The following is a 26,261-nucleotide window of genomic DNA, read 5'->3' on the forward strand; positions in this document are numbered from 1 at the left end:
TCCATAAGTTTCAAACCAGCTTTTACCCTGGTCATATTCTGAATTAAATGTTTATATATATCCATTTTAATGGAACTTTTCTGATTTTAAATAGATGGATATGAATTTAAGGTAATCTGGAATGTAAAATGCTTCTGCAGGTTCCTTGTCTGTAGTGCAATCTTTAGGAGTTGAGGAGTTCCAAATATATGCTATTATGTTGAGTCAGTGGATGTTCTGCAGTTTAAGGTGGGGTCAAAATGTATTCCCAAGGAAGTTAAGTAAGTGCTGTTTTTCTCTGCTCTGGCTGTTCTAAATAATGTTAAACTTTTTTAATGTTCCTGCAATAAACCACATAAGATATTCTCTTACATCTGAGAAAAAGTGGACTCTCTACTTTGCTCTACCATGGGAATAATTTAAAGAAAGTTTTCTTTATCCTATTCAGGAAGCAAGCAGAAAGTTAAAAAAGAGAAGTTCTGGGTTTTTTTCCCAAGGACAAAACCTAATTTTAGGCTAAGAATGCTGGTATGCAAAAACATTAGCCTTTGAAAAAAGTCTCTTTCTCTTATAGTTTGAAAACACAGAGGTTTTCATACAAAAATTTTAAAAGGGAGAAAAAGAACTTTTAAACAAAAAGCCTTTCATTTGATTTGTGTTTCTTCAGCATTTCACATACTATTACTCTGGATCAGAGTTTAGCCTCTTTTTTTTTTTTTTGATCTGTTCCATGTTGTAAGATTGTCTGGTTTTATAATACTGAAGTAATTGGAGTTCAGTTTCTGGTTTGCACCCAAGGTTCATACAATTAGTGTAATTTCCCTTTGCCCAGTCTCTCAACCTGAAATGGAGAAGTGGCTGTTCCCTTCTCCACAAGCTTCTCTTCTCTTCTCTTCTCTTCTCTTCTCTTCTCTTCTCTTCTCTTCTCTTCTCTTCTCTTCTCTTCTCTTCTCTTTTTTCAAAGAAGGGAGCCTATTTGTCTTTGAAATACAAGTAGCAAATTAAATATCCTTTACATAAAAGGCTAAATCCAATCTCATGGATTTAGCCTTTTTTGTAAAGGATATGGGCTTCTAATTAATGTAAATTCCATATTGAAGTTCTTGCTAAGTGCTGAATTTGGGTCATATAGTCTTCTTTAAAAATAGATTGCAAAGTGAGGAGGATTTGAAATTAACCTTTATGTGTCTTGATAGAGCTTAAGAATCAGAACTAGAATGGACAGATAAATATTGGGGGTGTTAGCTGAGTCTTTGCTTAGATTGGTATCCTATGCCTCATCCCCAGAGCCCACTAAAGATTGATTAGAAATGATGTTATGTTTGCTTTTATGGAAGGCCAGGAAAGAGAGAAGGTTGACTTATACACTGAAATTGAATCCTTTTCAGTTTCCCTGTCCCCATTTTGTTTAAGACCAGTTGTGTCTCAGTGATCACAGTAGCCAAGAGCAATAGAATAGTGAGGGACAGGAACCGGTGATTGTTTCCTTCATGCAAATATGCTTGCTTTTTGCACTGTTATTTGTCATAATAGTCTTCAGCAACTTGGCTGTGAGTTGTTAATAGCTGACTGCAGAACATGAAACAGAAGCACCTCTTGGGTTGGGAGTTTTGCCCATTGTAGCCTCCTAATGTAATCCTATTTGAACCGTGGATTTGGGGATTTGTGCATTTTAATGCAAAGACACAATATATAAAAGGTGGAAACTGAGTCTTTGCACTTTACATGGAAAATAAGATCTCTGTTGTAAGCACAGTTGTAAACAATTATGCTGGGACTTGCACGCCGAGTGGGTAGAGCAGCCCCAATCCCCAAGGGGTGTGGTTAAAGCTCACCCCTGTGCTTTGGGTTTCTTTGAACCCACACTGGCTAGGCTTTGGGCAGATTTTGAGACATCTGACTCAATCCAAGGTGCAGTAAATTCTGGCTTCACTCCTCAGACCTGTCTACAGAGGTAACTCGGTAGTTCCAGGTAATTTATGTGAGGTGAAAAAGAGCCAATTGGTTAATCCATACAACCAGTCCTGAAGATATGAAAATATTTTGTGAAATACGTGGTGAAACAACTGTGGTTTGCATAGCCTTATTTTTGTGTCTCTAATCTCTGAAATAATTTTTCCAAACACTGACATTCCTTTCCATGGGAGGAGACAGCACTTTTGCTAAAATGGAAAAATACTGTTGTTGAGTTGGCTGGTTAGCTATCCAATTAATATAGTCTTTAGCATTCAATGACATATATCAGAAGTTTGGTTGTCAAGACACACTCTGAAAATCCCATGGATTTCAAGTGTTATCTGAGTGGCACATACAATTTCTTATATTATTGTCTTATGAATTTATAACTTGAATACCTGTGGTCTGAAAGTTATGTAGAAAATAATTCCTACTTACTTGTAGAAAATGAGAAAAAATGCACATATAAAAGCAAAATCTATGGAGGAAAAAGGCTATTTCTAATGGTATTTTTTCCCAGGTATCATATAAAAATACATTATATAATAATACTTTACATACAATATATAATAACATAAAATACATACATCACATAAATATATACTATAATTAATTAGTCTCTAATATTCATTATTTCATAGAATGTAACCTCTGCTGACTGTGTTTGCAGGAGTTACATGAAGTGCTGCAGCTTGAACTGGTATGTACATACATTCATGTATATATGGATAGCAATACATGCTTGTGTGTTTTGACCTGATTAAAGTAATGAGGAAAGATTTTTCCTTCTGCAGAATTATTGAATTTCTTCCATGTGTTATACATGAAAATCTTTCAGATTGTTAATGTCAGCATAGACAGAGCTGCAGACCTGCCTAAATGAGCCAAACCTTCCTTCATCGTGTGGTTTGTTCAAATGTGTCGCTGGAGAATTTTGTCTCAGTTGCTGACTCTGGTATATAGTGGCTAGTTAAGCCACAAGTAAACATTACAGCTCTACCTAAAGGATAGGCATGAATAGCCATTAGTTTCACAGGAAGGAAGGAAATTACCCCTTTCCTGATTGTCAGGTAGTTAAACGTGGTCTTTCCAGAGTGGATTTTAGTCCATGAGGTATTCAGACAGTGAGGACAAAGGAACAGTGAAGAATTACTTTTCTAAAAAAAGAAAAAAGACGTAGCTGTAAACAACAGTAAGTAGTTGCTTTCTTGTGTCGTTCAGCTTAAATTAACCCTGAGAAAAACTAAATATCTTTTGTTTGAACTAATTTGCAAATTCGTGGTTTGTATAATTTAACTGAATTAAGGAACATTGCTGGGATGCTGATTAGTGCTGAGATTATGTGCACACACTAATAGGTAACTTGATAAAATCCGGTGGTCCCAGGAGTGGGGATAATTGTCAGAACTATCAGGCAGTTGTTGGCAGTCCAGATAAATTAAAAGTTACTTTTTTTTTTTTTTTTATTGCTTTGTAATTTGTACTTTGGTCAATACCAGTAAAGCATTTCTGGATGTTTGTCCTCTGTATATTTTTTTCCATACATCCTGTGCTTCTGTTTAGTTTCAGAGGGTTAAGAAAGCCTCCAAAGATTCAGAAGTGCTTTTAAAATTAACTAGCTTTTCACTAGACCCAGTTTATTCACGGCTGGATGTAAATCCTCTTCTTTGTTCTTTTTCCATAAGGTAGAAAGTAGTATTTCCCTGCTCTGCATGGTCCAGGTGCACTGTATACTCATGAATGCACATCCCTCTTCAGAGCTGTCTAGCATATTGGCTTTGATAACTTATCCCATTGAAAATGCACAAATAACACTGCAAAATACAAATATAACTTCCAAATAGAAAAGAAGACATGAAAGTAAACAAGGTATTCTTTTTTATTCCCTAATTTTCTTCCAAGCATGTAATTTTCACAAAATTATCTGCAAAGATCACAATCAAATGATGTCAGTGGTTAATGGGCTGCAAAAAAAAAGTATATTAAAAAGTCATGTAATTTGTGACTCACCATTCCAGTTTCACTGTGTCTGAGCATAGAAAGAACTAAAACACTGAAAGATTTAGAGCCTAAGCTTACATTCTTTAGAGGTTTAAGATTTCCACTGTGGTTAATCAAAACTATATATGACTAAAATGCTGCAGTTAGATCTAAACAGAAAACAAGCAGAACTAAACCCTTTCAGACTGAATGCAATTTTGTCTGTAAAAATCTGGTTTCTTTTTTTTTTTTTTTGTCTCCCAGGTATGTTACTATGTTGGTTATAGTGTGCAAGTTGGGTAATTTCTCATCAAAGTAAAAGTCCCTTTCCATGGAAAAAGGGAAAATGTCAGTAGGACAGAGAGGTAGTAATCTGCTATTCTTGGAAAAAACCCTAATTTCCTGTGAAATTAGGAATTCATTCATCCATTGATTCTAACTTCCTCTGCAAAGTGACCTCTGGGCCCTTAGCGTTTGGTATTTTCTATTTGGTGCAGTGGTAAGGAAGGGTGAGGAAAATTGCTACATGGGCTTTAATCCTCCCTTGGTTCTGAAGGATGGAAGAGCTGAGGTATCAACACCAGTATATGTTTCAGTAGTCACAAACTTGTTTTTAATTTATGGTGAAGGGAACAATGCCTTAAGGACCTCACTACCCCAAACTGCAAGAATCTTTTGCACTCTCCAGAACGCTCCCTTCACCAAGAAGGTGAAGAGCATTTGGCAAATTGTGACTGTTTGCTGGGAGTTTTATCTTTTTTGTGGGTCGTGTCTGGGGGTTATCTACTTCTTAATTTCCTCTTTTGTCCTGCTGAAATAGTACTGAGGAAACCTTTGAATTGACTGCCTTACAATAATTAGATTTGGCACAACACCTAGAGAGACACAGACTCATGTGCCATTATGAGAAAAAACCCCCAGCATATCTGCTGTTAAAAGGTGCTTCTATTTACCCTATCCCAGCATTTACGAGAGAAGATAATTACTGTTAAAAGAGATTTTATTAGTGAAGATTCACCAATCAGTAACTAGAGAAAACAGGAAATCTTTAAAATACAAGAAATAAGTGTGCTTTCCTCAGGCAACCCCCTCTGTTTGTCCCCATATATTCCCAGGAGTCCTGCTCCCCTGTCCTTTCCTTATGGTGCAGGGGCTCTGTGCATAATCCCCATCCTCCTTCCATGGAATCAGAGGCTTTCCCTCTCATGTACAATGTACATGTAAAACTTTAATATACACATATAACTTTCAGTGTTTAAAGTTATAATGGCAAAACAGGAAGAGCTGTCATGGAGGAAAGACAAAGAACACTAGTTTTGCTAGAAGGAGTTTTTGGTTGCTGTTAAAACAATCTGTGGTCTGTGAACCTAAAGAGAGTTGCTTAAGAGCTGATAGCCTTGTTAACCAGATGCTGAAATCCCAGTTTAGCTGATTTCACTAAGCACTTCACTCTTCTGTGTTGTTGTTTTTTATGCTTGGTTGGCTTGTTGGAGATTTTTCTTTCTAATTTTTCACTGGAATCAGTAGATTTGATATCTGGGAAATTTGGCCTTTACTAGATTCAATCAGTGTTGAACGTGTTACATGTTTTGCATTAGTGACAGCAGAGTACCACTATTAAATTCTTGTTTCCACTGGCAGGGTAGACTGGCTTAGCTGATTTCAAATAGTATGATTAGTGTGGTACCATCAGAGTCAGGTAAGCTGTGGTAGGTAGATACCAGGGGAATAATATTTCCATTTTACAGACTGAGAAATTGAGCAACATGGAGATCATGAGGCCTGGTCATAAAACCTCATCAGGCTCTTTACAGAACTGGGAGTCAGGCCCAGTCACCTAAAATCCAGTTCAAATTCCTGGCCAGTGTTACACTATCTGACAGAGAGAGTCACTAATTAGTGTTTTGAAGGTCTTACTTCTCTCTTACATACAAAAGGAGGTTAATCTACAAATTCGAAATACCAAATGAATGTATCACACTGTACAGCTACAAAATGATGCTTTCAGTGTGACTTTTTAAACATCTTTCAGCTCATTCAACATTATTTTCTATAAACCAGAGTGCTTACAAAGAAATACTGTTCAACCTCTCCTCTGCAGAACAAAAAGCAGCCCACAACTGCAAGGTCTCTTTCCATTCATCAGCCACCACATCTGTTGCTTGCTTGGACACTGACCAAAATGATTCATTCAAATGTCTAACATTTATTTTTGGTGAAATACTGGGATTATACAGCGTGGCAATATTTCAAAAATGGGTCTAGAAAACCAAGGGAAGTTGGAAACAACTTCCTCAGCTGAAAACAAACACGGCGTTATATCATTCTGCAGCTTTATTAGAGGGAAGGCAGTGGCCAAGTGAAGCAGCTGGAATCACACTGAAGTGACTGTGAACTCTGCAGATCATTTCATTCTTCCTTCTGCTACGGAGCTCAGATCCCTGATTTACAGTGCATTTTGTTTCAAAGAACTGAGCAAGGTAGGTCAAACTCTCTAAAATTTAAGATCTTTCTCTCCCTTTCCTTCTAAATAGTGAGTCTCTACCGCTGCAGCAACACTTACAGGCAAATGTTGTAAGGTGGGATAGCATATACTGGCTAAAAGAGCTCCTTGGAAAAAAGAATGTCATACTCATTTACTTCAAAGGTTACTTTGAACCACCCAGCACCAAGAAAAGGTATGAAAATGTGTGTGAATTTAATTTTTAATTTCTTTTGAATATGTTAATACACACTCCAAGAAGTTTTACCCTGACAGAAAATGATAAGTGACCCTGACTTAAATCTCTCTCTCCCTTCTGTGTTCCCTAGTGTGTTTGGTTTAATTTTTTTATTTGCTCAGGGATAGTGTGTCTTCTGTAGCTACAGCAATTTCCAGTATAATTAGTTAAAAATACATCAGTTCTGATCTGAACAGATTCTAGAACAGAAACTGGAAATCATTTCAACTTGAATAGGAGATTAACAGAATACTTCTGAAGAATTACAGTTCTGCAGAATTGAATAAGGTTTCTCTGATCTCAGCTGGAAAGTGTGTGTGTTTTCCCTACCATTGTGGAACAAGGTAGGACATGGATCTAGCTTTCAGTAAGTGTATTGGAAGTGACAATAGGATTTGAAGCCTTCTATGCTACCACACAATGAGACAGGAATAGGTTCCACCTGCTCTTCACATTTAGTGATAACAGTGTCATTGTCAACAATATCCCAGACGTGGTTTTGTCGACTTAGAAAACATGTATACATTGAACATTGTCTGTGAATTAAAGCACATTTGATTTCTAGCTGAATGAAATTGTATCACTGAATAACATAAAATGCTTATTAATTCATAGCTAAGGAGAAGAGAGTGACTAGGCTATGTCAAGGTAAAGTAGTTTGGCAGAGCAGATTTTTAGATTAATTTAGGATTAATTAATCCAGATTTCAGGATTAATTTACTTATGATAGGTTAGCTTACTTTCACAATCATAATGGTATTGTTCTGCCTCAGAACTGGGAAATGCAAGTATTTTGATAACCCAATTTAATTTTGTTTGATGTCACTGTAACTTCCGGCCAAATTTAAAGCATTATCAGCAATTTATGCCAGGCAGACAGGATAGAGGTTCTGTCAACTTTACTTCAATCCTAGGGATTTTTTATGTGCCATAAGTGAGTCCACTTCTCTTGAACTGAGAATCTCTTTGATTGTGGCACAGTGGAAGTTATTTGACTCTGGAGAATGAATTATGGTTTGGATTCTCTAATTGCCTTTGTGGAAAAGTCAGAGAAGCTCTGTCTAAGGTTTCCTAGGCAGGATCTGATTACAGATTTTTACTGCATGGGTGAGGGCAGAGGAAAAGTGTTGATCAAAATAATGCAATTTCTATGTCCTGTGCATTATACATTCTTTCTTTTAATTTTAGGAATTTCTTTTTCTGCTGACAACCAAATGAGCAACTTCTGAAATGCTTCCATTGTTGTTCATTTCTGATAGACTGATTTAAGAGCAAAACTTAGATCGGTTTCCTAATAAAGCCAGGTGCCTTAAAGAGTTTTCTTCTCTTTGTATTTTTTAACAGACACTTGAAGTTTTTGATCTGTTATTCAGTATTAATTTTGTATAATAACTCTGCTATTCCAAGCACTAAGCAGCAGCTAGGTTTCCAGGGGATTGTAATCTATTGAATGGTCTTATTATTTGCTTATTTATTTATTTTGTCTTATGGAATGTGCCAGCGGTTCAGCTGTCTCTCTTACTGTGGTGGCTGCTTGTCTGGCTAATTTGCACTCATTATTTCTGATAATGGTTTAATTTGTGTTCATTCAGTCTGAAGCTAGCAGTTTCCCCACAGTGCTGGGCTCTGTTGTGGCTGGCTTTGCTCAAGAGAGCTGCCTGTGAGGAGCAGTTCCTTGTGGTCCCTGAGCAGAAGAAAGGGGTGGCTGTGACTGGGGCCGGCAGTGTCCAAGAGACATTGCTTCTACAGGAGAGATGTCATTATGTGGTCATGAGCTCTCTCACAATTGCTTTTGCTTTTACAGTGTGCTTGGGCCTCCTAGACAAGAAGAAAAAGTTATGTGTCCTTCCTCAAAGGTAGCATATAGTACTTCCAGGGGAGCTCAGCTACTTCTGTACTCTGTATCTTCAGTATGTCCAGGGGTTGAGGGCCCTAAAGCAGGAGCAAAAATCCACAAATTAGCCCATGGCTGCTTTTTCCCAAGAGGAATTCTGCTGGCTTGTTGCTCCTACTTCTCTTCCCCTACCCAGGCTCTCTTGTCCCTTTTTGATACTTCTTGAAGGACATATTTCAAGAATCAAAAGGCACAAGTGTGAAGAACCAGCATATTTTCCCTCTATCCACTGAAGATATTTGCCTCTTTATTCTTTTGGCAAGTTATTCTGCTCCCAACTTTACCTTCAAATTTACTGTTTGGCTTTGGGCAAGATATGCCTCTTCCTTTCCCTACTCTTGTATGCGTTTATTCTGTTTAATTATAAACAAAGCAGGAATTGTCTTTCATTACATGCTGTAGTGCCTGGATCCTGTGAGGCTTTGATCTCAAGGTCTAGGGCCTTTGGGTACTTTCCCAACATAAAATACCCGCTTCTTCCAGCAACTGTGAGCCTGGCACACAAATTTCCTTCCCTTCTGAGGCCTTCTAGAGGAGACAGAGAAAGTGATGTGTAGCGAGTCCTGTACAGTCAATGTACTGCCACTTTCTACACTCCCATCTCTTCTTTCTAGTGGTGCCCTTTTAATGTGTTTCAGCCCCACATCACCTTGATATTTTGGCTATGTTAAGAACCATTGCCCGTTTAAGAAACCTGAGTAGTGTTAACTGAGGGTGTTGTACCATATCTGGCAGAGTCAAGTGAGAAGTGATTTGTAAAGGTAATATGGGAAGCCTGTAAAACCAGTATTTCCAAGCTTCTCATTTAACACCTTAATCATAGGGGCTATCTATTCCTATCAGTGCTGGGGAGTGTTCCCAATACCATGTTAGGGAAATGGATAAATGTCCAGTCCTCCTGAAACTGTGTTTAACAATTTGAATTTTTCAGTTTTGCAGGAATAAAGCCAGTACTTACTATAGACTTGATCTTGAAGTAAAAAAATACTTGCCTTTGTATGAGTAGGAAAATTAGAATAACACTGATACAAGAGTAGACATCCTTAATCTACTGTACACAGTGATCCCAGTGTATTAACTGTGAGGACATAATAAAGTATGTTATCATGTTATCCAAAACATTCCAGCTGATATGTACTAGGAGTATTTTGGAATTGGATGTTCTGATACACCCATGCAAGAGTATGTGTCAAGAGTAATATAAGCATAGCAATATTACATTTATGCCAGAAGAAACTGCTGAGTTATATAAAGGAGGGGTAGAATAAACCTAGGAAAACAGAGATCAATTTAGAGGGCAGTACACAACTAAGCATACTGCAATAAGTGACTAGGAAATTAATCTGTGAAATTGAATAGGATGTAAGAAGGCCTATTAGAGGTATGAGTTGTGGTTCTCTGGGGTTATTTCTTAACTCTTCTTTTTAAAAGGACTGTAAATATAGCAGATTGTAACCTATTTTTTATCTGTTGTTCAATAGATATTTTGTATCTTGCTGGAGAAAGTGTTACTTGGGATTATTTCTGTAATGACCTGTTGTTACCCTGCAGTGCCTTTTGAATGGCAGTTGTCTAACATTTGTTTAATTGTCTTTAATTAGTCTGCCGAGTCAATTGCAGAAAAAAAATCCCTGCATTTACTCTGTATCCTCTACTCTCACTTTATTAGTTTTTGGTTGGAGGGAGTTGTGGTTAAAGCATGTGTTTGTTCAAAGAGTACAAGCATTTAAAAAACATGCTCGGAGCTGCATGATCATGTAATGATCACATGAATGCTAGTCAAAATATTCTTTCATCACAAATACGTGAAACATTTGCAAAGTAAAAATTCCAAGTAATTTTTGCATGAAAACCTTAAAAAGCCATAATTAATTAGAAATGCAAGCATTCATTATCCCATCAGTCCAGTTACTGCGAAGCTGAAGCACTTAAATTTTTTAAATCAGATATCTCTGTTGCTCTAGGAATGTAGTTATTATGGTGGCTTTTAGCCAAAGAAAATCCTGCTGGCACTTGAGGAGGACTAGAAAAGACGTGAAGCTTCCATGGAACAGCACTTGATCAGTGTGTTAGCTCTCAGCCAGCAGGATTCCTGGTGTGCCTGCTGGCTCTGAGGTGTGTCCTGGCACTGCTGAAACACAGCACTCTGGGGCATGGCAAGCAAAGGGGGCAAAGCCAGGCTGCTTTTCTCTTCCCTGCAGAGAAAACAGACCAGGAGCAGTAAGGGCTGCCCAGGTAAGTGCTGCCTTCCTCCACCACACTGAGCATGATGGCACAAAGGGAGCCTCCCTTCAGGAAGGGAAAGGTCTCCCAGAGGTGAAGCTATGGTTTCTGCCCTTCACCATGAGAGAAGGGACAGTGCTGAGTTTGAGAAGGGAGGACAGGCTGTGGTTGAGCCACTAGGCAGGGACTCTAGATTTAGCACTTGGTTTGATCAGAGACTTCCTGTAGATCATTCTCAGCATTCTACAGTCAACCAGACTGATGATACTTCTCACTTGAACCTCATTTCAGTAAGGGTTATGAATATGAAGCATTATGACTGGTTATGTAAATACTTTGGCAGTGCTGACATATACAATACATCAGGCAATTTTTAAATCTCAAGTGTCACTGTTTAGCTAAATGTCTATATTTTTTGTAAGAATATTTGATTTTTTTTCTCAAAAAATGATGCTACTTTTAAGTGTTTCACAGATTTGACCAGTCATTTTCCTGACTCTGATGTACAAATTTGTGGTTATGTGATTTGCAGCAATTCCTTACTTTCCAAAGAAATAGTAAAAATTATATTCTTACTTTTAGCTTATATTCTTACTTATAGCTTACTTTTGGAAGGGAATAAGAGCAGAAACAAGTGCTATCTATGGAGTTATCACGTGTCTTCCCCTTCACCAGTGCATACCCTGGGGACATCTGGGTTTCTTTGTCATTTTTGGGAATGGAAGACTTGGTGCTTGGGATCAGCTTGAAAATAAATCGGTTTTGATGAGATGCAGTTGCTGGTTGCAGACATTTGTCCGGTCTCGGACTGTGGAAATGGGACACTGCTCAATTGCAGCCGTTGTCTGGAAGATATTTTATATTCAGGCCAGAACTACTGTGATACTTTTCCTACTGCAGCAGGCTTATTTGGATATAAAGTTGGATTTTCCATTTTTTTGTTTAACATTTCTGTGTTAGCAAAACTGCCGGTCTGAAATTGTAGATTTGCCCAGTATTAACTGAGTCTGTGCTATCAGAGTTTGTTGATCCTGTAGCACTCACTTTGTGTGAAGTGTTTTCAGGCTGTTATCTGGTCTAAGGACTTCAATCCCACAGATGAGGTGGTGTGTTATGACTAACAGGGTCGTGTTTGGCCTTGCTTGAAGAAAGTTGGTTTTGGCCTAAGTTCTAGGACATGTCTAGCTAGTACATTGCAAATACTTTTCTAACACTTCTTTTCTGAGAGACATAATGGAGAATGATTGTTATTTGCATTCCTTTCTTATCTGCGTGAACAAATACATCTATATTGTGGCTCAAAAACATTTCTAGTCACATGTTGTATCTGTTGTGACCCCTTATTGAATTCAGGATGACATATGAAGTAATTAGGGTACCATATATCTAATCACCATTAGAAGGATGGTCAAAAGACAATTGTGTGTATACGTGTCTGTGAAAGAGAAAACATAGACACAAGCCTTGGTTCTGCTTTTGTGTTTACCAGCTTAAAACACTCCTTTCCTAGTAGCTCTGTCTGCAGTGACAGTTTTAGGCTTAATCTGTAGTATAGCTCTGATTTAATTTTGTAGTATGAGTGTATCAGGCACTTCCTGCTATAGGAATGTTTCTGCATAAAGATAAGTGGTTATCTTGGCTTTGTCCTTTTGAGGGAGAAATGTGAATCTGTGACAGTCTGTAATTTCATTAGTATTCCTTGTGTGTTTTCAAATCTATCCTATGTCTTTGTAAAATGCTCGCCATAAATGCCTGTGTACCTCTAATGAATTTGCTCAGCCTTCTGAGTTTTGAACTTTACAGATAAACTACCAGGTGGATTTCATGTTTATGTTTTTGAAGCTAGATAAATTCAAAATTTGTCACCCCAAAAGTTTCAAGAAAAAATTATGAGGGATTGCAACTGAATTCAATACCTGGATAAACTTTCTGCCACAATATGACAAGCAGTCCTGAGTGACCTTTTGTGAAACTAGTTGTTCTCCAGCTTTTGACTCTTGCAAATGACAGAAGTTGAAGTGATGCAATCAAATAAGCTTTCCTTTAGCCACAGATAATAGACATGGAATGTGATGTGCTCACAATTGTTCAAAAAGACATTGATAGGAGGGTTTGTGTAATATCTTCTCTCTATGAACTGAACTGTTGAGACAGCCAACCCTCCAAACCATAATTTTCCTAGTAAGTCAGGACCCATTGCTGTGACCTCTGAAACCAATTTAGCTGGCCAAAGGCTCTAACACTGTTTGTCACACTGAAAAAATAGATTTCGGGATTACCACTCAAATATTTGTGTTACCTTTAACTAACAGAGACAATGAATAAACTCTTCCCTTTGACCTTTCTGTGAAATTCAAAAGTGATGAGAACCAAATGTGAGAGAGAGAGAGGTTGTGTGGGCTGAGCTCGAATTTGTGGTAAAGACTGCCAGTGTAATTCAGTTAGGTCCTAACTTGTGTGGTGCCCAGGGAACTCTGAACCCCCAGGAGGACTTTGCTTCAAGTGAAGTGGATGGAAATTGCAACTTTTTTGTTTGTTTTCTTCTATTTTAGACTGAAAGCCCAATGTAATTTAATTCCAAAGCCGTTGCAGAGACCTCAGGGCTGAGGTGTGGAGGGGTCAAACGACTTTCCCTGGCCAAACAGGATGCTTGTGGCATTGCCATGAATAGGTTCCAAAGGACTGTCCCCTGTCATAACTCTATGGCCATTCTTAGTGTGACAAGAGCTGTTCTATTTTAGGCAGATCCAACCATTTGTTCAAGTTGTCATTATGGCTTAGCTATAATAGTGGCAGAGGACATGAACTCTAGGTACTTTTAGTAGAAAGCTGTGAATATGACAACTGACATCCAAGTCTGTAATTCCTTGCTGAAATTCAGAGAAAGACTGTTCATGCAACACGTGATGAAGTCTCTTCCCAGCAGTTCTGTGGCTTTGTATTTTAGAAATATTTCCTGATGATCTGTATTTCTTGATAATTCTGCTTTCTGTCCTAAGTTCTAAAAGTGCCAAGAGCCATCCTGTTATATTCCTATAAAGTCATTTAGAAATTAACTTCTGTTCTACAGAAGAGGACAGGAAATGAAACTTCCTGGTAAACTATTTTCATAATTAAGCAACTGAATCAAGGAGGCTCAGTTTTCAGAGCTGCTTGTGGCTCAGCAAACAGGAATGGACTCGTCAAACAACTGCTAAGCGTACACTTTACACAGGGTGCTTACTATTTAAAATAAAGTTAAAAAAAAAGGAGAGGATGAAATCTAAACTTGGATATATGAATCCATATGCAATAGAACACTGTTCTGTAACCTGTGGCTGCTCCCAAGGCGTATTGGCAGGCCTCTAACCACACTTTCCTGTTTATTAAAAAATGTTTTCCATGCACTGGCTCCCCAGACTGGGGACACTGAGCCAGTGAACTGCACCAAGCCTCCCTTACCCTTACTAGCACTTGCCTTAAAGCCAAGCAGAAACTGCTCTCTGACAGTATTGTTTTCTCTACTGAGCCTCAGTTTGCAAACACATTCATGAGAATTTTCCAGCTTGGAAAGTAAGCCATTTGTCAAAGATCATACAGGAAATTAGTGACAGAATAAGGAATACAACTAGATTTCTTCACAAGACCTATACTTGAACTGCAAGACAGTTTTGACTCTGGAAATTTATTAATTTCAGAGTCATGTATTAAGAGATAATGTGTTTCAGGACCACAGAGAAACATTCCTGCTGAATTATGGTTAATGAAAAAAATCTGTGTCCTCACTGATGTAATCCATTATAACTCCACTGACGATCACCCACTGCTTATCTTTTTCAGGACAGGGTTTAACACCACGAGTCTGGCTATAGAAGTGCTTCATATATGTCAATGTCAGAATTAAAAGTTTCTGGGCTTTGCAAACGTAATTGGCAGTCTTTGCTGAGCCCTAGCCATAGAGTCTAATGTCAGCATCTGTGCACTGGGAGCAGTGGTAAACAATGTTCCTTCTGCTTTTTTACTCCCACTGTTAAAGAAGACTCCCTGCATTGAAGACTAAAGTTAGAGATGAGGAAAAATATATGCCTGCAAAAATAATTGCATTATCAAGGTGTGCTCTTTCATTGGAGTTTTAAACTATAGGAGGCTTGGGAAATATTTGGCATGTATTTGGGTATTTGTTTTTTCTCCTGCGATACATCATCTTCAAAATGCTAAATATTAAAATTAACATTGTTGGGCAGTAGGCAAATGTTTGTCATTGTCATTATAGTTGGAATTTTTTTGTTTAGTTGCATAAATTTTATTTGAAGGTATAATTTTTTGAATAGGCAAACCCAGTTAAAAATCCAGTTGTTCACCTGACTGTCCTCTGAAACTGTCCAAATATAATGTTCCAGATGTTTATGGTACTGCTCCATGTTTATACTCTTCTCTCAGCAGCTGTTAAGCTGTTTGAAAAAATTACTCAGATGGGTGGTAGTGGTATTTGATGCAGAATCCACCCCCAAGGGGCATGTAATTACATAAATGCAGCCCAATAAGTATCATTTATCAGGACAGCAAACCAAATAACATTCTTTCAGCCTGATGTAAATCACAAATGCTAGCATAGCCTCTTGACAGAACAGGCTGTGCTGACTCTTACTACATATTTTTTTAATCAAGAGTTTTAAAATTACACAAGCTTTTTTCCCCTTCCCTGTCTATCCATCTACAAATGAGAAGTCTAATCCTGCTAATGCGTGTGCACATGCGTAGCTTTGCTGGTGTGAGTGATCCTTTCAAACTGGGTGAGCTACTTTTTGGAGCAAAGGTAAGCACAGGAATACGAGTTTGCAGATGTGGTTGTGCAGGCAGTGTGCTCTGGAGACCCCTCTCCTGCTGTCCCTAGCATGCTGTAATTAATGGCATTGCAGGAATGCAGGGCTGAGTTCCAGATGCACGGGCTGAATTTTGGTTCAGGAATGGAGATAGCACTCAGAAATTCAGCAGTAAGATAAATCATAGCAGAACTAATGACTGCTCTCAGGCACAGGTCTTCAGGGCAGCTGAGCCAAGCCAAACTATTCAGCTTTAAATGATAACAGAGTTTTGCACAATAGTTGTTTTGATCATTGCAGAGACTTTTGTCTGACTGTGGCTACCTGTGATATGCTGCAACTTTGTCTATACTGCAAACTAAACACAGTGAAATAATACTGTGAAATAACTTCTGACTGCTTTTCCTTCTGTTGTTCAAACTGTGTTTCCTGTCTGTTTTCCAATTAATTTCTTTTTTTCCCCTCTGTTTTGGTTTATATTTCACTTTTCCTCCCCCTCACCTTCCTTCCCACCCACAGAAAGAGTTTCTATGTGAAAAAATCATGTTGTACTTGCAAGTTCCAGAAGCTTTTGCAAGAGAAGAAAACTGAGAAAATCCTATAATTCTATCTTTTAAAAAAGGACATTTTCATTTTTATTTTCATTTCTATTTTCATTTTTAGCTCTTACAGTATGTTTTTTTGTTCATGGGAAGCTTTACTTTCTTTCATCTATTACCTTTTTCTCAGCTCACTAGTGGAAGAACACCATAATGTGTATTATACCTGCAACATGTCCTATATATTTCTTTCTCTACATCCTTTGCTGTATTAAGGAAAACCAAGATGTTAAATGGGCCTGAAAGTCATCATTTCTTGATACAAAGACATACATGAAAGAGATGAATAAACCCATGAACTTTTAGTTGCTGGAGAAATTGCTGTCATTTTGTTAGCTATAATTTGAGGCAGGGTGGTGGGTGAAATTTTACAGAAGATGGCTTCCTGGCATTTTAAGTGATTTTTTTTTTTCCTACATAGATGTCGAATGCTCTTCTGATTTTAGATAGATACAATGCATAAAACTTGCTTCACATAGGGACAGAGCAGTAAAGTACAAAACCTGACCAGAAAAGAACAGCACAATCATACTTCAATAAAACTTTGCATCTGGTCTCCCAGAAATTTATCAGTGATACTGTGCTCAGTGCTGTCTCTTAAGAAATAAATGTAAAGAAAACATAAGAGTTATTGACGATTTCAAGGTCTGTTTTGATTTGAACATTTCTTGAAATGCCTGTGACCAAATTTCTTCAAGAGTTTAGTGCTAGCAACTGACAGATAAAAGGTGACAGATATTCCAAACTAAGGCAATGTTTTTGTTTTATGGTCAAAAACATGAAAGAATTACAGTTTACTATTTACAGTGCAGTAAAACATTTCTCCTTTGACCATTTCATTTCTTTTCTTCCCCAGAAAGCCACTCTGCAACATGACATTTGAAGATTTTGAGAACTACTCTTACTTCTACGATCTGTCTGAGGAAGATGAGTCACCCCAGTCCTCCCTCAGCATTGCCCATATTATTTCCCTTTTCTTTTACAGTGTGGCATTTCTGCTGGGAGTGCCAGGTAATGCCATTGTCATCTGGTTTATGGGCTTTAAATGGGATAAATCTGTTTCCACACTCTGGTTCCTGAACCTGGCCATTGCAGATTTCATTTTTGTTCTCTTCCTGCCCCTCTATATTACATATGTGGCAATGGGCTTCCACTGGCCTTTTGGGAAGTGGCTCTGCAAAATGAACTCATTCATTGCACTACTTAATATGTTTGCCAGTGTTTTCTTCCTGACGTTCATCAGCCTCGACCGCTACATCCGCCTTGTCCACCCCGTCTTTTCCTACAAGTACAGGACTGTGAAGAACACTCTCCTTCTCAGTGGGGTCATTTGGATGTCAGCTGCAATTATTGGTGGCCCTGCCTTGTACTTTAGAGACACAGCTACAGTTCTCAACAATGTCACCATTTGCTACAACAACTTCCATGTGCATGACAGAGAACTTATTTTGCTGACACATCACATCCTCATTTGGGTGAGGCTTGCATTTGGTTACCTCTTTCCTTTAGTGACCATGGTTATTTGCTACTCACTGCTGATTGTCAAAGTGAAGAGGAGAACTGTGCTGACTTCTAGCAGGCTTTTCTGGACCATCACCGCTGTAGTTGTAGCTTTTTTTGTCTGCTGGACACCGTATCATATATTCAGCATTGTGGAGCTGTCTGCTCACCACGATGAAAACCTGCATGACTTACTGCAGGATGGCATTCCCCTCTCCACCGGCCTTGGTTTCATCAACAGCTGCCTCAACCCAATCCTGTATGTTCTGATCAGCAAGAAGTTCCAGGCGCAGGTGAGGAGCACGGTGTCGGAGGTGCTGAAGCTGGCCCTGTGGGAGGTGAGCCGCTCGGGCACCGTCAGCGAGCAGCTCTGGAGCTCGGACAACGCGCCCGCGCGCTGCTGTGAGACTGCCCAGTGACTGCTCGTGCCAGCAGCTCTCCCCAGAGGAGCTGACAGGAGATTTGGAGGTGTTCTGGACTTCACATCTGCCAGCCAGGTGTGCATCTTTGCATAGACAGTTTTCTGTAAACAGCTGGCTTCATTGCACTTGCTGCTTTAATGGAAAGGTTTTTGAGGGACGCATGATTTGGATGTGTGCCCTTGCAATGCACATACAGCCTGAACTGAAAGTTATCAGCATAGGTGGAATTACTCTAACTGGGCTTTTGCTGAGGAATGTTGTTGTGATCCTGTTGGTTTGCTGTGGTTCCATACCTCACTGATATCAAAAGAACACATAATAAAAATATTCCTCCTTGCCATTGCTGATAAAACTCTTGGTTGAGGCATTCTCACCCAAGAGGCTGTGGCTGTACATCACTGGGTCATGAGTCTCCTCATTGCCTACTACTGCCCCAAGGAGGAATCCCCTGGCTACATCCCACCTAAATAAAGCTATCAGTGGCTCCATTCTGCAGCTGGAGAAGAATCCCAAGACGGAGGACACTGAATAGCTGCCTTCTGTTGTCAAAAAAGAAAAATTTGGAAATAAAACCTGTCTTCTCACACTGCTCTTTATCTTATACTCAAAACTAAGACAGGAGACCCTGTGTTTTGGGGTCACTTACTGTATTTTTAGCACTAGCTGGGTACAAAATACTGAGCAGATGTTTCATATAGGCATTAGACTCACTCAATACATGCAAAGAATTAGTGAAAATGTTTCTTACAGCTTATGTGCCATACTTCTTTTTCTATGTTTAAAAGTCTAGTCCTAGAGACTTTTACAACTATTGATTGCTCTTTATTCCTCTTTCAAGCAAAGGTAAAGAAATAATATAACATTTTGTTTGCCTTAATGCTAAGCTTAAAAAATGGGTGGAGTGAATTCATTAGTATTCTGTTACAAGTCTGTAGCCAAATTTGGGCTTTTTTTCCAAATTAGAGGCAAGACAGTTCATCCAGGAAATGGAGTCCACTCCCATAAGAAAGATGAAGTAGTCCCAGTTATGCTGTATTCTGTTACAACTTGTTGCTTGCTGCAGAATCATACATGCACCAATGCAAATATATAAATGCTATGTGGAGTGAACCAATTTCTGATGAAATACCACTTAATTAAAAAGTTGAATGTGGGACAAAACTCTACTGCAAGTAAAAGCATAGAGCTTTGGGTAAATTTGAATTGTTTTTTCCTAGCTATTGGCCTAGACATATCGAATAAAACTGCCTTTCAGATAATTTACCTAGTTTATATGGCCTGCCAACACAGTAGCATTTATGCTATAATTGAGGCCTTATATGTAAATAGACTTGCTTTTGTATAAAATATATATATATGCATGAGCACATTCAATATTGGTAGCTGCACAAATACAAACAGCCTGACTGTGGTCTGTAACTATTTCTCTGGGCTCTGGTTTCAGAGTCTGGGAGTAAGGCAGGATCAGTGGAATTTCAGTGTATTTCCCTTTGGGCTGAAAAGCTGGTAAGCAGCATTCTTCCTTTGAGTCATTTGCTGCCTGGTACATAGTCGCTCATCATAATATTTTGGCACCGTGCTGTTGTATGTGCCTAAATCAAACATTTTGCAGTTTTTGTTCACATGTTCCCTGACATCTTTCTAAGAATGATGTACTCTCCTGGCTGTATTCCAAGTGAAGTAATAAAATTTTCTTGTTTCCAAAGAGCATGTTCATTTGCTTTTCTTAGCAGCAATGTGTGGTGACTGGTTTTTCTTATAACAGCTCCTTCCCAAAGATTTTGGAAGGTGAAATCAAGCCCTGGCCCTTTCTGCTATGGGATTTAAGGTTCATGTCAGGCTTCTTCAGCTGTGTGCACACACAGGTTCCTATGCACAGCACAGAGACTGATTTTCAAATGGGGGAGCATATATGTCCCATCTTGCATAAAGGATCAGAAAGTGTGGCCAGAAGCAGACAGGAGGATAGAACTGAAAACAGCCAAAATCAGCCTTGATCTGTGGCATTAGGTGGATTAACAATTGTGCAGTGTAACTGCTACTGTTCACACCAAGATCAGTTACAGAATTATCTCAATCATTTCTTCAAGAGTAATTCAAGATATCTAAACAAAACAGATAATGCTCCAAGTTTCTGTTTCCAAAGAGTCTCCAAAACAACACCAACTATTCTATGCTGCTTGGGCTGAGGAATGCTCATTCAACTCACCACAATGGAAAAAAAAGGGCCAGGAAAAGGAAAGGAACCTGTGTCATCATGCAAAGAGATACTACAGAAATAGCAATTGACACATTTCATAATGGACAGGTTCTAGTTACTTTTATCTTCTTCCTGAACAGTTTGTGTTTCTGAAGGTTTTTGTGTAGATTAGTTTTGTTCAAACTGTTTTCCCAGTATTCCCATAAAGAACATATTGAAGTAATGGAATTTTCTACTGATCCCTGTGTTATGGGGTGCACTCAGGATACTTGCCTCATTTATTCCAGGGTGCTGATTTTTCACAGGCACAATGACACAGTAATATACTAGCTCATACCCAAACACCACCCAAAACCACCAAACACAAATATATGTGGATTGAGTAGAATACTCTTGCCTAAGCACCCACCTATATTTTCACTGGGAACACTGTGTTCTCTAGGGTTTTTTTTTGTTTTTGTGCAACTTTCTTTTTAATATCAGGATAAAAAAAAACTCTGCCAAAACCTAACACACACAAGAAATGTTAAGAACCAGAGTTTGTGTGTGTATGCTTAGCATAAATGTAAGATACATAAACCAGTCTGGCAGGTCAGGTGGATGACTCAGTGCTGCATTTTAACAAAGTTATCATCTATAAGTCAAACCATTTTATCCACTTAGGACTTTAATTTGAAAGCCAAGGAAAGAGTATCAAGGTAAGCAGCACATTGAATGGGAGGTCAGAAAAAGTAATGGCCAAGATAATAAAACCTATATTTTTGAGGCAGAATTTTTAATAACTTGTCTGATATGGTGCTTGCCAATTTCTTGCTTTTAACAGCACCATGACAGAATTGGTGAAACTAAGCTCCATAATTTAGCAGAAGCAACAGCTAGAGAATTGCCACAGAAAGGGTACTGTTTAGGAATTAGGCTTATGGAAGGTAGCAAATGAGCCTGTAACAATACTCACTTTCAGATCTTTAACCATGCTTTAAGCCTCTAGCAGGCAGATTTTTTTTCTGAGACAAATTATAAACAAAGCTCTTACATAATCTGAAGTTGGCAGACCTTTAAACAAGGAGAAAGAGGACCTGCTGTGCCAGATAACCACACAGATGCTCTGTGAAAAAAACAACAAAAAGAGTTACTTAAGATGCAGCTGTCAGACTCTGACAGTGGGCATCTTCATCTCAGAGTGACCAATGTGGCACATAAAAGGATTCCATTTCATGGTCACAATAAATCCTGTCAGTCCAATGCAAGGCATAGAAGTATGAATTTGTTTAGAAGCTTCACAACTTTGACAGCTTCTACATTTGTATCATTCCTATAGACAGTTTTTGGGATTTATTCCTGCTGGTTCTTCAATCACTAAATGAAATGTCCAAATCAATCTAGAAACCAATCTGGAGCTGAGTAAACAGCTCAAACTGCAGTTAATTTCACTACTTTTTATATCCTTTAATGTGCTTGTATTTTCAGCTGCTTTTTTCTTGTTTAAGTCACGAGCACAAGTTTCTCGCGTGGGTCAGACGGAGGCGGCAGCGGCTGCAGCCCGCGCACCGCTCCCGGCTCCGCACCCGCGGCACCGCCGGACTCGCAGCGCCCCCCGGCGGCACCGCCCGGCAGCGTTCTGGGCTGTTATTGAACACACGAAACTGCACGGAATTTCATTGCAAATGTTTCCGAGCCTCAGAAAGGATAAAAAAAAGTTCCAAGTCACAGAAGAGGTGAGAAGGCAGCAGGGTAGTCTCAGGCCTTATCTCTAGGGCACCGCAAGTCACTTTGAACTTAGCTTCGTTTCTCTCTCTCACTGGGGTTTTAGCTGTCAACAAAGGCTGTGGTATATTTGGTTACTCACCATCCTTACTAAACAAAAGGAATTTATACTGTTTACCCACTAAAACATGCACTTTGACTGAGCTCTGCTCCTTTCCCTTAAAACCATCCCTCCCTCCAGAGGAACCCCAGACATTTCCAAAGCAGCAATTTCCTCTGCAGATGGAAGAAGAGCATTTCAGTATTTTAAAGCCATGGTCATGTTAACTCTGAAGTGATGCTCTGCTTGTGCTCCTGGATACTACAGTGAGGTATCAGAGCAACCTGAAATTCAATTTTGGCTTTTACTTTATCCATGAAGAAAACCTTACATTTGTGAGCTGGTTTACTCTAAGATTCTGAAACAAGCACAGACACTGCACATTTTTTGCAACATTTATTCTAAGTATATCAAGACTTAAATTTTATTGAAAGCAGCTACATCCATTGATTGTACATAATCTTCAAAAGCTGTTATTCTCTCTTCCAGCATATCTGTTCCAACTTTATCATCTTCAACAACACACTGGATCTGAAGCTTTTTGATACCATAGCCAACAGGTACTAGCTTGGCTGCAAAACAAAAAAAAAAAAACATTTAGTACTCCTTTACTGGTGGAATCTCTTAAAGCAATTTGCAGGAATACATAAAAACAGCCTTTGGTCCACATTATGGACCATCTAATTAACAACCCAGCATTCATTACAATTGATTGAAAAAGCTTCTTTCTGTGGACCTCCACCCCTTCCCAAACCAGTGATGTGGGCGGGTAAAGGTGTTTGTTTGCTGTATCAGGAATTGTACAGGGAGATGCAGGAGAGCAGAGCTTAAGTTCTATAGCTTTTAAAACTGGTATTTGAATCTTAACCAGCCACTGCATTAACAAACCTTTTCTGACCATGTAAAGACACTGAAGTACTGCAGTTCCCCCATCACAGCTGCCTACATTTCACAGATCAGCAGTGACTCCAAGTCCCACTAATCATACTCTATCCCTAGGGCGTGCACTGAAATCTGCCCATACTTACAAGACCCCCAGACCAAGCCATCTGCTTGAATGCTTCGCACACACTCCTCCAGCTTGGCCATGTCTGTCTCATCATCCCAAGGTTTCACATCAAGCAGGATTGATGACTTGGCAATAACAGCTGGTTCTGGGGGAAGAAAATCACCATGAAAAGATAGGCATCTTCCAAAAACTCATGAATATATTTGCAAACTAGTTTTACTAGAGCAACTTATCCAATTTCATGAACAAGAATTTGCTCACATTGCTGTGGCAGGCCTCTGGTAACCACATAGATTTCTTGTACTGCAGCTGTATACATCTCAAGGTTCAGTATGCAGATACATTATGTATACACAGATTTAAGTAGATGACAGTGTTTGTTACAGAGGAAATCGTTCTCAGATCATCTGAGAAAGAGCCTAATGCTGTGTAACAGTTTATTTTCCACAGATGGAATTCTGCAACTGCTACAGTTCTGAACAGTTCCAGACCAGTAGCTGTGGAGTAACTTGTGTACTGCAGCAGTTTCTAAACTTTTATGTCCATGTATGTAGAAAGCCCAGCCTCTGGAAAGAACAAGCAGGAGAGTATGAAGCAGAACAAAAAGCATGTTAACATTCCTATTGGCTATGGGAAGGCTGAGCTCACTGGCAACCCAAGTGAAGCTAACTACTCCTGTCTCATTCCAGTCAAGCTGATTTATTATTACAGTTAATTAGCCTTTCTAATTAGCCTTCCCGTCCAGATGCATTAAAATTAACTCAGGCATAAAGATTAGGAAGCTCTTGGCACACATACTTTTGGATTTCTTTGATTCATACTGGGCCAGACGTTCTTCCCTCAGTTTCTTTGCTTCTTCACTTTCCTGAAAGAGAAATTTGCAGTTACAGAAAAGCACTAAACCTTCACATCTCCAAAGCACTACTAAACTGACTGGCATCTACTCAGATAAAAACAAATCATCACACCTGTCAGCCGAAAGATGGTGATTTTTTGTTTTACTCATCATGTAACCAGTCAAAGTTGGACAGTTCACCCCACTACAGCCCATTGCTTTCTAACTTTTGAGTTTTTACCTTTCAAGCTTTCCAATTCTGCAAAGATAGCTACACTTGAGAATTGCAAGGTCAGAAATACAAGTAATTTCAACTAGGTCAAGGTGAAGATCTGCCTATGTGGTTATTTCTGAAAAGCAGTAAGAGTAATAATACAAAAAGGTCACATGTACCTCCTCATCATCAGATCCAAAAAGGTCAATGTCATCATCATCTTTGCTATCTGTGGCCCCACCTGTGGTATCCTCAACATCAGCAGGACCGTATTTTCCCAAAGCCTTCTTTACTCCTGGCAAGCTGAAAGAAAAATGCAGGCAATTAGGAACCTCCTCAAATGTCAATGCAATCACTGTCAGTTTATCAATGCACCTACAAATACACCTATAATGAAAAACTTGTGCTGAAAAGAGCGAAAATCCAATTCTGCTACTTGAAATTAGAACCTCATGGAAGACAGCCCCTAATGCTGACATGCCAGCCAAGCAATCTGAATATGGGATCTGTTGTACCTTATCAAAGCTGGTATGATCCTGGCCAGCTAAGTACATGGATAGGAAAAGCTTTCTTATTGAAATCCTTTATCTGCATGATATTCTGCCTAGGAGAAATTGCCAACTACTTGTTCATGGGTCCCAAGAACTACTTTCACTTGTTTAAAACCTAGTAAGTTACTAGAAACACATTACTACAAGGTAACTGCTATTTCCCTATGTTTTAATGAACACTTTACCCTAAACTCTTACTCTCAACAAGACAAATGACCAGAACTCCCTGAATTTACCTTCTCTTGCAGCTCACATAAGACCTGTTATCTTACATTAAGCTCATAGTTGTACCGCTAATGTGAACGGCTGTTACTGAAGCCATAAAACTAGCTTTGGACTTCAGGAACCATAAATAGTTTCCAGATACTTTGTGAAACCACTTCAGCATTTCAGTCTCCTTTAGCATTACAAAAGCTTCAGAAATGCACTGGAGACTGAGCCACCCATTTTTGGAAGTGTCTCCTTCGAGGACTGAGGTTCAGAGAAGCAGTGTAGCAGCACTGACCCTCCCTATGCTGTACCTTTTGAGAGAGGCCTGCAGTCTCCACGGATGTCAATACAGCACCTTTCATGAACACGTAAAACCACTAAAAGAGAAAAGAGATACTATTTCCTTTCATATCTCCTTTTGTTTTCATGTCCTTCGGCACTGCAAATCATTAATCTTGTCCTCCGTACTGACAAGAGGTCTGCCCTGTTTCTGGGGCTTTTTGTGCTCCAACAACACAAAATGCCACGTGGTGCCACCGGAAACCAGTTTTGCTCTAACTCGAAGAAAGAAATTCAACAATTTGTAGGCCAGTTCGGGGAAATATTGCAGCTTCGAAGTTTTACCGTACCTTGCCTTTTGCTTTTCATACGACTTAATGTGATTGTACCACCGGAGAGCATGGAACAATTCTGCAGGCGGCGGGCCAGCGATCGCTTCGAAGACTGCTATGTCAGCCTGGGAAGGGACGTACCTGCGGAGAACAAGCCAGTTTACCGCCCTCGCTCAAGGAACACGTGGAGCGGCGGCGGCCGCCGAGCAGCGCCGCCCGTGCAGCTGCCGGGGTGACTCGGGCCCTCCCGCGTCCCCACCGCTTGGCTCCGCCAGGCCCGACTCATGTTCCCCGCACCCCGGCACCCCCTCCGCTGCCTCTCACCCCTCGATGTAGCTCTTGTCGGCCAGGAAGTCATTGAGGACGCGGAGGCCCGCGGCGGACTTCAGGTCCCCGAAGCCCATGGCGGCGGCGCGCGGCCCACACGCTGCGCCCGCCCCGACCGCCACCGCCGCGGGAAAGGGCCTCGGCGCGCCTGCGCCGGCCTTATATAGGGCCGGTATCCCTCCGCGATGCTGCACGCAGATGTATTCCTCCGCGAGAGCGAGCCGCGAGGTAGCTCCTCAAGGGTCGACTGCTGCAGCGCAGGGCGGGCAGCGGATGGGACACCAGGGGTGCGGGAAAGGGTCGAAGTAATAAAAGTGAGGCTGACTATAAACCCAAGGAAGGTTTGCGGCGTCACACGGACTTTGTAACATTATACTGTCGCCACACCCCGCCCTGCTGGCCAAGCGGAAGTTGCCGGAGTTGAG

General features: G+C 39.8%; 2 protein-coding genes and 2 non-coding genes across 7 annotated transcripts; 1 reads left to right on the forward strand and 3 right to left on the reverse strand.

Annotated features, from left to right (window-relative positions):
- The first annotated feature begins 6,282 nt into the window (after window positions 1-6,282).
- On the forward strand, window positions 6,283-19,780 carry CMKLR2 (chemerin chemokine-like receptor 2). Of its 4 annotated transcripts, none has more exons than XM_064718923.1 (2): window positions 6,283-6,395; window positions 17,010-19,780. In XM_064718923.1, the coding sequence occupies exon 2, from the start codon at window positions 17,026-17,028 to the stop codon at window positions 18,070-18,072; it is 1,047 nt and encodes a 348-aa protein (XP_064574993.1). In that variant the 5' UTR covers window positions 6,283-6,395; window positions 17,010-17,025; the 3' UTR covers window positions 18,073-19,780. The 4 variants fall into 4 exon arrangements, with proteins under 4 accessions (XP_064574993.1, XP_064574996.1, XP_064574994.1 ...); XM_064718926.1 differs by having other exon boundaries at window positions 6,296-6,593; XM_064718924.1 differs by lacking the exon at window positions 6,283-6,395 and adding an exon at window positions 10,634-10,764.
- A 2,680-nt stretch (window positions 19,781-22,460) lies between these two features.
- Window positions 22,461-26,247, reverse strand: EEF1B2 (eukaryotic translation elongation factor 1 beta 2). The gene is made up of 6 exons (XM_064717947.1): window positions 25,834-26,247; window positions 25,528-25,650; window positions 24,317-24,440; window positions 23,887-23,953; window positions 23,108-23,233; window positions 22,461-22,651 (listed from the first exon to the last, which is right to left on the reverse strand). Exons 1-6 carry the CDS (start codon window positions 25,911-25,913, stop codon window positions 22,497-22,499), a joined length of 675 nt encoding a protein of 224 aa, XP_064574017.1. The 5' UTR covers window positions 25,914-26,247; the 3' UTR covers window positions 22,461-22,496.
- Window positions 23,460-23,593, reverse strand: LOC135450720 (small nucleolar RNA SNORA41). Its single transcript, XR_010441138.1, has one exon. It is a non-coding gene; the product is annotated as a small nucleolar RNA SNORA41 (small nucleolar RNA).
- On the reverse strand, window positions 24,026-24,105 carry LOC135450717 (small nucleolar RNA SNORD51). Its single transcript, XR_010441135.1, has one exon. It is a non-coding gene; the product is annotated as a small nucleolar RNA SNORD51 (small nucleolar RNA).
- Window positions 26,248-26,261: the final 14 nt, after the last annotated feature.

Source organism: Zonotrichia leucophrys, chromosome 7 (genome assembly GCF_028769735.1).
Source record: "Zonotrichia leucophrys gambelii isolate GWCS_2022_RI chromosome 7, RI_Zleu_2.0, whole genome shotgun sequence".
NCBI classification, from domain to species: Eukaryota; Metazoa; Chordata; class Aves; order Passeriformes; family Passerellidae; genus Zonotrichia; species Zonotrichia leucophrys.